Raw genomic sequence first — 13,547 nt, 5'->3', positions numbered from 1 at the left:
TTACTTGACCAGTAAGCAATAATTGTTTGGGTTCTGGAGACTTGATAAGTTAATTATTCTCAGCAGAATGGCTGTCTTCCTATCAAGAAAAGTTTACTTCTTGTGGTAGTCATTCTTACCATGTTCCTACTATAGTAATGGCATGTTATAAGACATTTGAAACCATCCATGGTCAAAAAGAAACTAGAGTAATGAGTTGAATAGTTACTTGGGTTAATAGTTGCAAATTAGGTTATGTCCCTTGACATCAAAATATTAGATTTGTTTTTCTTTGTGTCCTATGAATAAGTGTCACATTATAACATATTTCTTAACACATTTGAATAATTAGTTATGTTCCATCAGTGTTACTGTATCATTATTTGAATTAATATTATTAATTTCTTTGATGAAAATATGCAATGTTTACTTCTTCATTGGTAAAAATCAATATATTCCTGACCTATATTGTTTTTCTTTTTATTTTCTTAAGTTCTAGTTTACTATGGTAGGCAAAAACTAATTTGTAAATTAAAAAAAAGATACATTTAGGACTACAAAGCGGGTGAAAAACTAGCATGCTTTTGGCATATGTCAGATTTAGTTTTCATTTATCTCAATACAATGTTTTCTTCATATATCTAAAAGTCATTTAAATGTTTATCGCTTATAGGTAAAAGCTAGAGACTTGTTAAGAATTTTATTAATAGTATATTCCTATGTAAAAGTCAGACTTTTCATTATTCTCATTTTTTAAAATAGAATATTCTCTTTCTCTATCTGAAAGGGACCACAAGGAAAACCAGGCCTTGCAGGACTTCCTGGAGCTGATGGTCCTCCTGTAAGTAATAGTTACTTGTCATTAAAATTTCTTTTTCTTTTTTTTTTTTAATTTTTTATTTATTTATTTGACAGAAATCACAAGTAGGCAGGGAGGCAGGCAGAGAGAGAGGGAAGCAGGCTTCCCGCTGAGCAGAGAGCCCAGTGTGGGGCTTGATCCCAGAACCCTGGGATCATGACCTGAGCCGAAGGCAGAGGCCTTCACCCACTGAGCCACCCAGGCACCCTTGTCATTAAAATTTCAATAAATTATCTTCAAAAATAGATTTTACATGTAGTTTAAAGGTTTTTTTTTTTTTTTTTTTTTAGTTTATTTATTTGACAGAAAAAGATCACAAGTAGGCAGAGAAGCAGGCAGAGAGAGGAGGAAGCAGGCTCCCTGCTGAGCAGAGAGCCCGATGCAGAGCTCGATCCCAGGATCCTGGGATCATGACCTGAGTCGAAAGCAGAGGTTTTAACCCACTGAGCCACCCAGGCACCCCGATTTTACATGTATTTAAGATGTAGATTTTCTGAAGTCAGTGATAAAAACAAATTGAACCAGTAATGAAACATTGATCCCTCTAAAATACCATTTCATCATGTCACTTCTATATTACAAAATCTTTAAGGATCATTCAGTAGTCCTTGGATAAACTCATTCTAGTACTCTGATGCCAGAATCTCAAGATTGTCCTACATCCTCATGAACCATCAGTGCCAGGCAAATAGATCTACTCCCTTTTCTGTCAGTATGCTCGAAATGTCTTTATTTGTGTACATTTCTTATGGTCTTTTTTTTTTTCCCCCCATAGAAAGCACTTTCTCATTCTCTCTTAAAGTCCATGTTTCCTGAGGGTCCAGGAGTAATTTTTCACCATTTGTAAATTTCCTTAACCATCTTCCATGAAAATTCCCCAACCTTCAGAGATTTCTATATGGTAGAAATTATACCATATAGCAATGGTATTTGGTTTGAAACATTGCTACCATGTAACAATGTTTACTGTACCCCAATGCATAATAATAAAAAATGTGTAATTATATAATATCTGTAACTGATTTCCTTTAAAGATTTTATTTATTTATTTATTTGTTTGTTTGTTTGAGAGAGCAAGACAGAGATAGTGACAGAGATACTGAGAGAGAGCACAAGTGGTAGGAGAGGGAGAAGCAAGCTCCCCACTGAGCAGGAAGTCAGATGTAGGCCTGGATCCCAGGACCCTGGGATCATGACCTGAACCAAAGGCAGACATCCACCTGACTGAACCACCTCAGCATCCCTGCAGTTGTTATTTTTAAAAATTTGTTATTTACACTTACTTTTTTCTCCTCAAACTACTTATATTTTTAGCTGGGATCCAAAATTTTTACTGGATATAATTGTGATGGAGTTAAACATTTTTGTTTACTGACTCTCAATAATTTTATTATTAACACTTTCAGTATTTGTGATCTTGCTATATTTTCTAATGTCCCATTCATATGCCTTAGCTGCCTTTTGAAGATGCATGTTTGATTATTTGATCAATATGCAAAATAGAAGTTATATTGAAACATGTGCCTTTGTGTAAGAACTAATTGATACTGGGGTCGAATTGTTAATGAACGTTCTGTATTGTTTCATGTACTTTTTCCAAACTCTCAAATACATTATGTAGTTGGTGAAACATATCCATGAAATATAACCTTGTTATGTTTCCTTCAAAATGCTACAATTTCCAGTGTCATTTAAAGCCATATGCCCCGATACAAAAGGTTCAGTATCTTTTGAAACATTAGATTAGAAAAAAAAAAAAGGAAAAATTTCATAATGTTATAAACTACCATTAATATTGAATCTTACCAGTATTATGTTTTACTAAATATAGGGTCATCCTGGAAAAGAAGGCCAGTCTGGAGAAAAGGGTGCTCTGGTACGTTACAAAGTATCCTTGTAAATGCTCTGTCACCTTATGTCTAAGAGAAAATCTCTTACTTTGGTCATCTCTATCAACGTTAGAAAAATGTCATATTCTTGTAGATTATTTGGTAAAATTATAGTGTGTGGATGAATAGCACTTTCAATGTATTATATATTTAAATAACAATGGGTCTTTTTTAGGGTCCTCCTGGCCCACAGGGTCCTATTGGCTACCCTGGTCCCCGAGGAGTAAAGGTAAATGTTATTCTTTTTCACACCATTTAATTTGAATGTAAAATATTATAATCATTTAAGTTTTCTAATTTATTCCATAGGGAGCAGATGGCGTCAGAGGTCTCAAAGGCTCTAAAGGTGAAAAGGTAAAATATAATTTATTTAGGTGATTTTAATTGCCATATATCTATTAGCCCAAAAATTTAAATTTATTCAACAGATATTTCCTTTCCCAATATATTAAATAATTACTTGATACCAGACAATGAAAGCCTGATATTTTCTGTGTAACCTTGGAAACTTTTTTGAAAAAAGGTTATACCTTGGGGTGAGGACTAAATTATAGAACAGAAGCAAAGATAAGTCATAAACAGAATTAATCCTGTATCCTTTTTTTCTTACATGTGTTTATCTTTTATAAAACGTAGAGTTGTTTTATGAATAAATTAATTATAGGATTTACACAATATCCAGTTGTATGCATAGCAGAGGAATGTTTATTCCTTTCTTTCTTTGCTAAAATCCTCAAAATTCTTAAGCTGGAATGCAGTACAAAAGGTAAAAGTACCCTAAGTCAATTGGAGGAATAGGAAGTCTTTATACATTATACTGTATGCAAAGCAAAAGTATTAATGGGAAGGAAATAAACATTAAAACTAGGCAAAAGTGTATAAAAGAATGCAGGATTATTTATAGAGCATTTGTAGTTTGTCTTTGTTTGACAGAAAGAGAGAGAGAGACAGCAAGAGAGGGAATACAAGCAGGGGGAGTGGGAGAGGGAGAAACAGGCTTCCTGCTGAGCAGGGAACCTAAAGTAGGACTCAATCCCAGGGTCCTGGGATCATGACCTGAGCCGGAGGCAGACGCTTAATGACCGAGCCACCCAGGTGCCCCTGTAGATTGTCTTTGGACAAAGAAACCAAAATTGAGATTTTGTTTTTTACATAGATGCTTAATGTCAGTGTAGTTCCCCAAATCCTTCAGTGATTATGTTAAAATAAAATGGCATTACTCATGTCAGTATTGTTAATGCTTACTATAATATTACATTTAAAAGTTAGAGTTTAAAATAAAATATTTGTAGCTTTGTTGAAAAATTAAGGAATATAAATTTGGTTTTAAGGATAACTTTATTCCCATAGGCATAATGTTACAAACACAGACACAGACACACACACACACACACACACACACACACACATACACACAGCACCTTGTGTGGATTTGACATCAATAAGGAATGGATAACAAGAAAGGATGGACTTTTTTTTTTTTTAATTTTATTTTTTATAAACATATAATATATTTTTATCCCCAGGGGTACAGGTCTGTGAATCACCAGGTTTACACACTTCACAGCACTCACCATAGCATGTACCCTCCCCAATGTCCATAACCCCACCCCCCCTCCCAACCCCCCTCCCCCCATCAACCCTCAGTTTGTTTTGTGAGATTAAGTGTCACTTATGGTTTATCTCCCTCCCAATCCCATCTTGTTTCATTTACTCTTCTCCTACCCCCTTCACCCCCCATGTTGCATCTCCTCTCCCTCATATCAGAGAGATCATATGATAGTTGTCTTTCTCTGATTGACTTATTTCGCTAAGCATGATACACTCTAGTTCCATCCACGTCGTCGCAAATGGCAAGATTTCATTTCTTTTGATGGCTGCATAGTATTCCATTGTGTATATATACCACATCTTCTTTATCCATTCGTCTGTTGATGGACATCTAGGTTCTTTCCATAGTTTGGCTATTGTGGACATTGCTGCTATAAACATTCGAGTGCACGTGCCCCTTTGGGTCACTACGTTTGTATCTTTAGGGTAAATACCCAGCAGTGCAATTGCTGGGTCATAGTGTAGTTCTATTTTCAACATTTTGAGGAACCTCCATGCTGTTTTCCAGAGTGGTTTCACCAGCTTGCATTCCCACCAACAGTGTAGGAGGGTTCCCGAAAGGATGGACTTCTATTCATTATAATTTATTTTTCTAAAAAAATAAAAAGTAACTGACACATTGTCAAGTTATGCAGTTATATTCAGTTCTATTGTATGAAAAATGTCATGCGTTTGAAATGAACTCAGCTACTTTAATGGGAATCCCAATTCATTCTTACCATCACAGATGAACTTGAGGATATAATGTCTTGCTGAGCACAATGACTGATCAAACAGGGTTGAACTTGTAATTATTTACAGGTGGTCTGTGCACACATATATGTATCATCTCTGGAATTTTTCTTGATTTTTAAAAAGTGTTTTATTTATTTATTTGAGAGAGAGAGAAAGAGATAGTGAGAGAGAGCAGGAATTAGAAGGAGAGGGAGAAGCGGGCTCCTCGTCAAGCAGGGAGCCCTACTCAGGGTTCAATCCCATGACCCCAGGATCATGACCTGAGCCAAAGGCAGACGTTTAATGGATTGAGTCATCCAGGCACCCCTGGAATTTTTCTTGTTAAGACATTTAAGTATCAATTCAAATTTGTCTCTGGAATAAGTGTCTTCCATTTTTTCAACTTTTTTTTTAGGAAAGCCAGTGTTTAAAGGAAAGGTGTTTCATTGGGATGGGAAAGTTGTGAGCTTGGTGGAAAAAGGGGTAGTGGCAAAATGACAGAGGTAAATAAAATTACAGATGATGAGATACATGTGAAGAGAAACAGCCGGGGAAAAGAAAATGTATACTGCTTATGTGTAGAGAAACAACTTGAGATTATTGGTTGTTTTGAATGGTGTATAGTCTCAAAAGCAACAAGTAGACATAGAGAAAAAGAATTGAAATTTTAAGTTGAGAGTGGAATTTCTGAGTTCCAATGATAGTTCTCATACTAACTGGACTGGTAAGCTGAGGCACATTGTCTTGTTTCTCTAGGTCTTATTTTAAATCTGTAAAATGAGAACTTTTTCCTAAAAAAAAATTACTCAGGTATTTTTCAGCTATACTTTTTTTTTAATCCTTTATTTTATTTACATATGCTATTTTATCTAATCTAGTTTAGAGAAATTTTATATAAAAGTTAGTGGAAACTTTTTCCTAAGGATGAGTTCTCCCTGTTTTCAGACTCTGAAGAATCATTAAATCTTTATGAATTTTAATACCTATTGTTTATTTTGTCACCTGAGTACATATTATAATGGACTATCTTTAAAGAGATAAGGAAGTTGAATTTTTTTTTCTTTTTACACATAACAACATTAATTGCTAACTAAAGGTGAAATAGTAAGTACCCTAACTAGGATTAAAATTCTCCGTTGTTCAGATAGATGTGTTCCTTAGAACTTAAGCAACATAATCCAATGAACCAAATGGCATAGATGAATTCCTCTTTTATGCATATTCTAAAATTGTTTCCTTTTTTCTTTTCTGAAGATTAATTTAGACCTAATAGTTTTAGGACTAGAAAACTTAATAACTTGATAGTGTCACTTGTTTTTTTAAAAACACCACTTGTTGTAAGGATATACCTAACATTTAAGTTATCTAATTTATTTCTTACTTGCTTCTCTACTTTATTTTCTAATTGTGAATGTATTGAAAACAAAAGTGTCACAGAAATAGCATCTAGTCTACTATGTTCTCTCTTGAAACAAAAATTTCTGCCTGGAAAAATTCCAAAAACTGTTATTGATTTTTTGACTTAGATTGCAGTGTTCTTTAAACCAAATTTGGCAACTGTGTAATTACCTTTCTCTCTAGGGAGAAGGTAATGAAGACAATAGTCAATAGGAAGTTAAATGGTCATTTTAGACTTTTAAGCCTCTATTATTGCCCAGTTGCATTCAGTACAGAGAGAATCCTACATACATGGCTACTTATAGCCAGAATGTTGAAAACCTCATGCCTTTGTCTTAAAGGAAACTTCTAGACCTGTTAGAATTTTTAAGTTTAGGCAAAATACCAGATTGAATCCCTTTTCTAGGTTTAGGCCTCATATATTCATAATTATCTGACATTTTATGGACCTTAACATACCTTGCTAAACACGCACTAAGGTGTTTTCATTTAGTAAATGTCCATTTAGTTAATGTTTATTAAATATCATGGTTATAAAGGATCAAAAATGTACTAGGCACTGGAGGTGTAGAGGCTAATTAGACAGAAATCTTTATTTCTACCATTTAGTAAAAGAAAGAACTATGATCTATTAAGTGCAGAATGGCATGTTGTTAAAATAGTAAATGCTCAGAGGGAGCCCACAGGATAGAGGGATTAATTTTAGGGTGGGGGTTGGGTAGAGATTGAAGTCTTGAGAAATTTCATAGCAGAATTATGAACTGAGTCTTGAAAGAAGAGTAAAGGTAATCAGAGGTAGATAGAGGAGATAAAGGATTTGGAGGTGTGTATATGATAATGGCCACCAATGCAAGAATTACAAGTGGAGGAGTGCTTGGGTGGCTCAGTCCATTAAATGTCTCAGGATCCTGGGGTCCAGCCCTGTGCGTGGCTCCCTCCTCAGTGAGGAGTCTGCTTCTGTAGCTGCCCCCTCTCTCAAATAAATAAATAAAATCTAAAAAAAAAAAAAAAAGAATTACAAATGGAAATATAGGTAATTAAGTTTGTTCTCGTACTCAATGCCAGGGTGTCCGGTAGGGGTGAAAGGGAGATTCGAGACCAAAGATAAATGACTGCCAAAATGAACAAACAAGGGTAGATCATGGTTAGGAGGGAGCGAGGTTGGCAGCTTATATTCATTATTAGCAGTTTGGAACCATTAAGGTGCTTTAAAGTAAAAATTGATGTGATCAATTTTGTTTTTTTATAGACTTCATTTGGCAGCAGGATGTGGAAGTAAATGTGCCAATCTTGCTATTTCTGTTCACATACTCGACCTGACATGTCCTTTCCCCAAACTCTGCAAGTCACATCATTTCCTAATTCCTAATTAAGATGCTAACTTCCCTATCAAACCTTCTTCAGTTAACTTCTTGCCTCACTCCAAACACCGGAACTGCCACTACCACCACCACCATCATCATCATCATCATCATCATCATCGTCATCATTTCTTTCTTCTCTGAACACCATTCTACTCCATTTGTACCAAAATTAATGCAAATGTTATACCTTCAGTTTTTATTGTTAAAATAAAAATCTCAAAATATTCATAGTACTCTGAACAGAGTAATGCTCAATTAATGCTATTGAAAAATTAAATGGTTATTCCTTAGCAATTTATTTTTTTATTTAATTTTCTTGAAATTAAAAGACAGCAAGTTTGTTCATAAAGCTTAGTTTTAAAAGTCTAGATTTCACTAAGAATGGTATGAAATATTGCCAGAGTAAAAATATCTGCTCTCTTTAATTAAAGAAGGCCCAATTCTCAGTGTTACTGGTCTATTGTGATAATGAGCATTCTCGGTGTACATGTAAAAGATAATAACGGTTTGCTTATTCTTTATCCGAAAAGAGACTGTAATATAGTTGTAACACAAGTTGAGCTAGAAGGCACTTATCTAAAGGAAGTGATACAAAATACATGATATAATATTCTTTGGTATGAATTAGTAAATTTAAAGGTAAAGACATTTTATTTGGTAGTCAAATGTTCTTGTATTCCAAAGTTAAAATGATAATTTTTAAATTATTTAAATATTTACTCTTTCTTTGTTCAAATGGCATAGGATGTATGCTGTTATAAAGAGAATGGTTATTTTTCCCATAAGATAAGGGAGATTTAATGGACACATTTGAGAAAAATTTCCTAGAATAACTTAGAGCCATGTAACAATAGAAAATGAGAGGATATGGGTGATCAAGGTTAAAATAGGCAGAAGGAAGTTTTACAACATGATTCACATTTCTCAGAACAATTTTCCCTAAATTATCATTGTTCATATTTTATATAGCCATTATTTAGATTCATTCAAACAAATCATTCAACACTTGTTTTATTACTTCTCTTCTTAGGGTGAAGATGGTTTTCCAGGATTCAAAGGTGACATGGGTCTTAAAGGTGATAGAGTAAGTAAGAAGAAAATTCATACCAGAACATAAACTTATGTGTGTATGTATGTGTGCTGTGTGTATGTATAATCTTATATTTAAATATAGCAAGCACAGGATAAATAAAGATATTCATACTGTCTGAGACTTTGCTTCTTTGGTTTTATATGAAAATTAGACATGTTAGTTTTTATGGAGGCAATATAGTCTTTCAGATATTATATTAAATTTCCATGTGTTCTGTAGCCTATACGCATGTGTGTATATAAAGTTGACTAGTATTGTCTATAAATTTTTTTTCTAAATTGATGCTCAAATTGCTTAAAAGATGTAGTTTAATAGGTTTCTTCTAAATTTTGTAGTGAGATGTGTTGCTTGGAAACCATATATCTGTAACTTTCTTAAACTTCCATTATTAATGATCTTGATTAGTGATCTTGATTGAAAAAGTGGTATACTTTTTTTCTGGTAATGAGTGTCTAGAAAACAAACAAAAATCTGAGTTCCCTAAAGTAAACTAAGCTGTGTTTTATTGGGAAAAATTATTTTATATCTAACACAATAATACCTAATATCAAAGAAGCATACTGCAGAATATTTTTGTTTCGCTAAAAAGTACATAACGTCTGTTTCCAGAATGGGGGTAATAACTTACACATTTCAAGGTGAAAACCAAAGTCTAAAATGGAGACATTTTTCTTGTGTTCCAAACAGTGATTTCCAATATTGCTATTGTCAGAAAGGAAAATTACTTTTTCCTCCTAACCTGCTAGGTTCTTAGGCTGGGGACCTGTAAAATTAGATTGACAAAAGACGGATTAACAAGAGAACAACAAACAGAAGCTTTCTAGCATGTGCCTCATGCTTACACCGGGAAGCACTCCAGAATAATTAACTTGAAGCAGTGGTTAGAATGTGGGCTTATCTGGCATTTTGGCAAAGCACGAAAGCATTTTTAGAGACATGACAGGGAAAAGGACTTTGAGTTTGTAGGACTGCAAATTGTAGGAAGGTAGACATCTGGAAAAGCAATTAGATAAAGGCTAATTAATAGAGTTTGTCATATAGACTCCTCTGGTGTCTAGCAGTCTCCAGTGATTAACTTTTGTCCTTTGTTGTAGAGAGGGAAGGGATGGCTCCTTTGCAAATTTCTATCTTGCTTTTAGCATCTTCTCTTGCTTCTGCTTCTTCTCAATTGCCTTCAACTCAAAATAATCTTCACTCCCAAGTGGCATATTTTGGGGTTGATTATTCTGCCACCCTCCACAATCTAACTATGATTTTTACTTTTTTCTTTCTTTCTGCAACACAGATGCATCAAAATTACTTTACTATGAAACATGGCAACACTGGACTTCTGTGGGTTTTCAAATGTCAGACTATATTAAGTTGTTTACTTACTAACGGAAAAATTGATGAAATCAAAGATTTTCACACCTCTTTGTCCTAAATAAAAAATGAGTCAACAAATGAGGAGTTGGAAAATATGACTTTTTGATACACTGTAATTTCTATTATTCAGTCTCCAATGTATTTTAAATTATAAGAATATTCCTCTGTGTTTCAGGGAGAAGTCGGTCAAGTAGGTCCAAGAGGAGAAGATGGCCCTGAAGGACCCAAAGGTCGAGCAGGTCCAACTGGAGACCCTGGTCCTTCTGGTCAAGCAGGAGAAAAGGTCAGTGAACAACTTTAAATGCTTTAAGGTGCTCTTGCAGATGATGTTTCATTGTCATTTAAAAATATTTTTAGTCATCCATGTCAGAAATCTAGAGGATTCTATGACATTTCAGTCATACCCATTTATTATTAGGAGTATAACCATGAAATGGGTTCATTATCCTTTTTCACTCTCCCTTGTTGTCCATCCTCTCTGTTCTCCTTGGCCATGTCAATCAGCAGCAATTCAAGCTCTTCCACATTAGAGGCTAAGAATTTGAGTTTGATTAACAAAGGATCAAAAAATCAATGAAAGATGGGCAGCTTATGGTTTCGGAAGAAGTAGAATCATCTTTGCTCCTCAAGCCAAAATGTACACTTTCTATTTTTTTCACATAAACATGCATTTCACTGAGCAAGTCTTTTTAAAAAATGCTGTTGTCCAAGCCCAACTTCAGAAGACTTTAATTTTAGTCTGGGGTTAACATAAGCATTGCTATGTTTTAAAACATCCCCAGATAATTCTAATACTCATTGGTTTCATAGCCATGGTGCTGTATGTAATATGTCAAAAAATATTTTCAACCATTACATTTATATTTACATTTAATATTACACAACATTGAAATTATGCCTTCATAGAGTATTTAGTGATGCGAACACCTTATAAATGTAACTATGACGTTAAATTAAGAAAGAACAAGAAATGTCTGTGACAAGTGTTATCCTATTGCATACACTAAAGGAAAATATAAATAATTATTTTTTGGTGTAATTCAGATGATTTCCTTTCTTATCATATGTATATCTACTTTCCATATTTTCTGTATAGAGCCCTCCATTATTCTATAAAAAACGGAAATTCCATGCCACTTAAGAAAATTTTAATTTCCCTTCTTGCCATCGTGTCTCAGAAGAAAAATATATGAAAAAAAAATATGAAGAAAAAATTATTCACACACTGTGATTAGAAAAGTAAGAAAACATTTCCTCATGTCATTAGGACTCCTGATGTAGTGGTTCTTCTACAGTTTCACCCTCCCAACTGCCAGCTGTGAACTGCTGCATAATGTTATTGTGTTTAGGCAGGGGAAGGAAAGAATGGGCAAAAATAAGGGCTTACAAGGCCCGATGACCCTTCCACTTCAAGTACTCCCATGCCAATAGCTGTAGATTATTCTGAACCTTCCTCTCATCCTTGCTCTACTTTATTCTGTGTAAATGATTCCCCCTCTCTTCAGAAGCATCAGGACTTTATCCCACAGTTCTTCATTTTTAGTATTTCATTATTATTTTCCCTTTATTGAAGTTGCCTATCACCATATTGAAAATGCAAACAAATTTTCTGTCTGGATTTATTTTGGAATGACTTTAAAGTGAATAAGAGTTTATATTATAATACAGTAATTAACATAGGACACAAAGGCTTTGTGATCGTAATTAGAGAATTTCATTAACCTTGAAATCAGTGACATAAAACAGATATGATACTTAATATATCCAAAGGGACATCATTATAAGCAAGATTCTTAGGGCTTGTTTGCATATTTTCCATCTGAAGGCTTCTTACCTATGCAATGTTGATCTTGAATCAGACAACTCTTTAGTTCAATCTCTAATAACAGGATCATAAACTATATTCCTGTTTTCTTGCCTTGATTTATCTAGTAAAATATATATTGTTTATAAAGTTGCTGTTCATCTTTTACCATTATATGTAGTTATCTGGATTTTTGTTTTTGTTCTTATTTTGTTTAAATATATATTGGAAATAATGATACTATGTGCTTACTAATGTCTAAGAGTTTGGTAAATAATATTTTATATATGAATTGCGCTTTTATAAAATCTTGAGGAAAATAAATCACAGTAAAATTCCACAAACATATTTGATTTAAGTCATTCAATTAATTTTAATTTTCTCTCTGCCTGTATTTTGAAATTAATGCCTTGTTCTAGGAGCAATTTTCTTAGTGTAACACTTTAAACCTCTTGGTATTTGTTACACCTCTTTGGACTTTGCTGTAATTCACCATTTGTTTTAGCACTTTTAGATTGAAAGGCAATATTACACTGGAACAAAATTTTGGTTCATTTAAGTCCTCACCTGCACAAATTAATGCTCGACAAAAGTCATCATTATTTAGCTGTAATTTTCAACATTTGATATATCTGTTAACCCAGATTTATGCAGAATTTTGAATAAAAGAAGAAACGTTGCTCAAAAATTAGGTCAGGATTTCTTGTATAGTTATTTAAATTACTCAGTGAGAAATAGTTAAATAACTCATGATTGCTTGCTTTATATTTACAATGAGAAATGAAATAATTTTATCAAAAAGATTTACTTTAATTGAAATGATAAATCTAAATGTAGTTCTAACTACATCAACTAATTTTAAATAGTTTTAACGTTGAAAAACTTAGGCAATTTCTTTATTCCTGCTTGAGAGTTCAGAAAGAGCCCTAGAAATCTCTTTAGCTCAGGGTTCTGTGTCCCCAAAGAAGGCACAGTCACTTACACAGAAGTTAAGTTAGCAAACATTATAGAATTAGAAATATGTCCAAAGCAATTTTTCCCTATTTAAATGAGGAAATATAATGTAAGTAAACTATGGTGAAAACTTGCAAATCTTCCTTTCTGGTATTCATATATGTGGTTCTGACTTAGAAAAATCACTAAACCCATAATTGGAACTTAATTTAACTTAGAATTTTTATTTGTCATTATTATTATTTTTTTTAACTTTAGGGGAAACTCGGTGTTCCAGGATTACCAGGATATCCAGGGAGACAAGGTCCAAAGGTAAAACAATTAGCTTGATTTTTTCTACGTTTGTAGAAATTAATCACATGTAATTACCTTTCAGTTTGTAACCTAAAGATGATAAATCCTTAAAATATAATTTCATAAGGGAAAGACATGGGGTATGTGGGTACCTGGTGCTCAGAGAGTTCAGAGATCTTAGGTGATTATGGATTGGTGGATTTTAGCATGCAGGGTTATGAAA

At 33.6% G+C, this 13,547-nt stretch overlaps 1 protein-coding gene across 4 annotated transcripts in view; it reads left to right on the top strand.

The window, feature by feature from the left end:
• COL11A1 (collagen type XI alpha 1 chain) overlaps nucleotides 1-13,547 on the top strand; it is a 200,902-nt gene that overhangs the window by 99,234 nt on the left and 88,121 nt on the right. For all 4 annotated transcript variants that reach the window (XM_032867238.1, XM_032867239.1, XM_032867237.1 and 1 more), the window contains 7 exons: nucleotides 767-820; nucleotides 2,670-2,714; nucleotides 2,903-2,956; nucleotides 3,037-3,081; nucleotides 8,845-8,898; nucleotides 10,448-10,555; nucleotides 13,289-13,342. In XM_032867238.1, coding sequence (XP_032723129.1) covers nucleotides 767-820; nucleotides 2,670-2,714; nucleotides 2,903-2,956; nucleotides 3,037-3,081; nucleotides 8,845-8,898; nucleotides 10,448-10,555; nucleotides 13,289-13,342 — 414 coding nt within the window. The remainder of the gene's footprint in view (nucleotides 1-766; nucleotides 821-2,669; nucleotides 2,715-2,902; nucleotides 2,957-3,036; nucleotides 3,082-8,844; nucleotides 8,899-10,447; nucleotides 10,556-13,288; nucleotides 13,343-13,547) is intronic.

This window comes from Lontra canadensis, unplaced genomic scaffold (assembly GCF_010015895.1).
Source record: "Lontra canadensis isolate GAN:19392208 unplaced genomic scaffold, GSC_riverotter_1.0 scaffold33, whole genome shotgun sequence".
In the NCBI taxonomy this organism is placed as follows: Eukaryota; Metazoa; Chordata; class Mammalia; order Carnivora; family Mustelidae; genus Lontra; species Lontra canadensis.
This window is presented reverse-complemented; position numbering and strand designations above follow the sequence as displayed.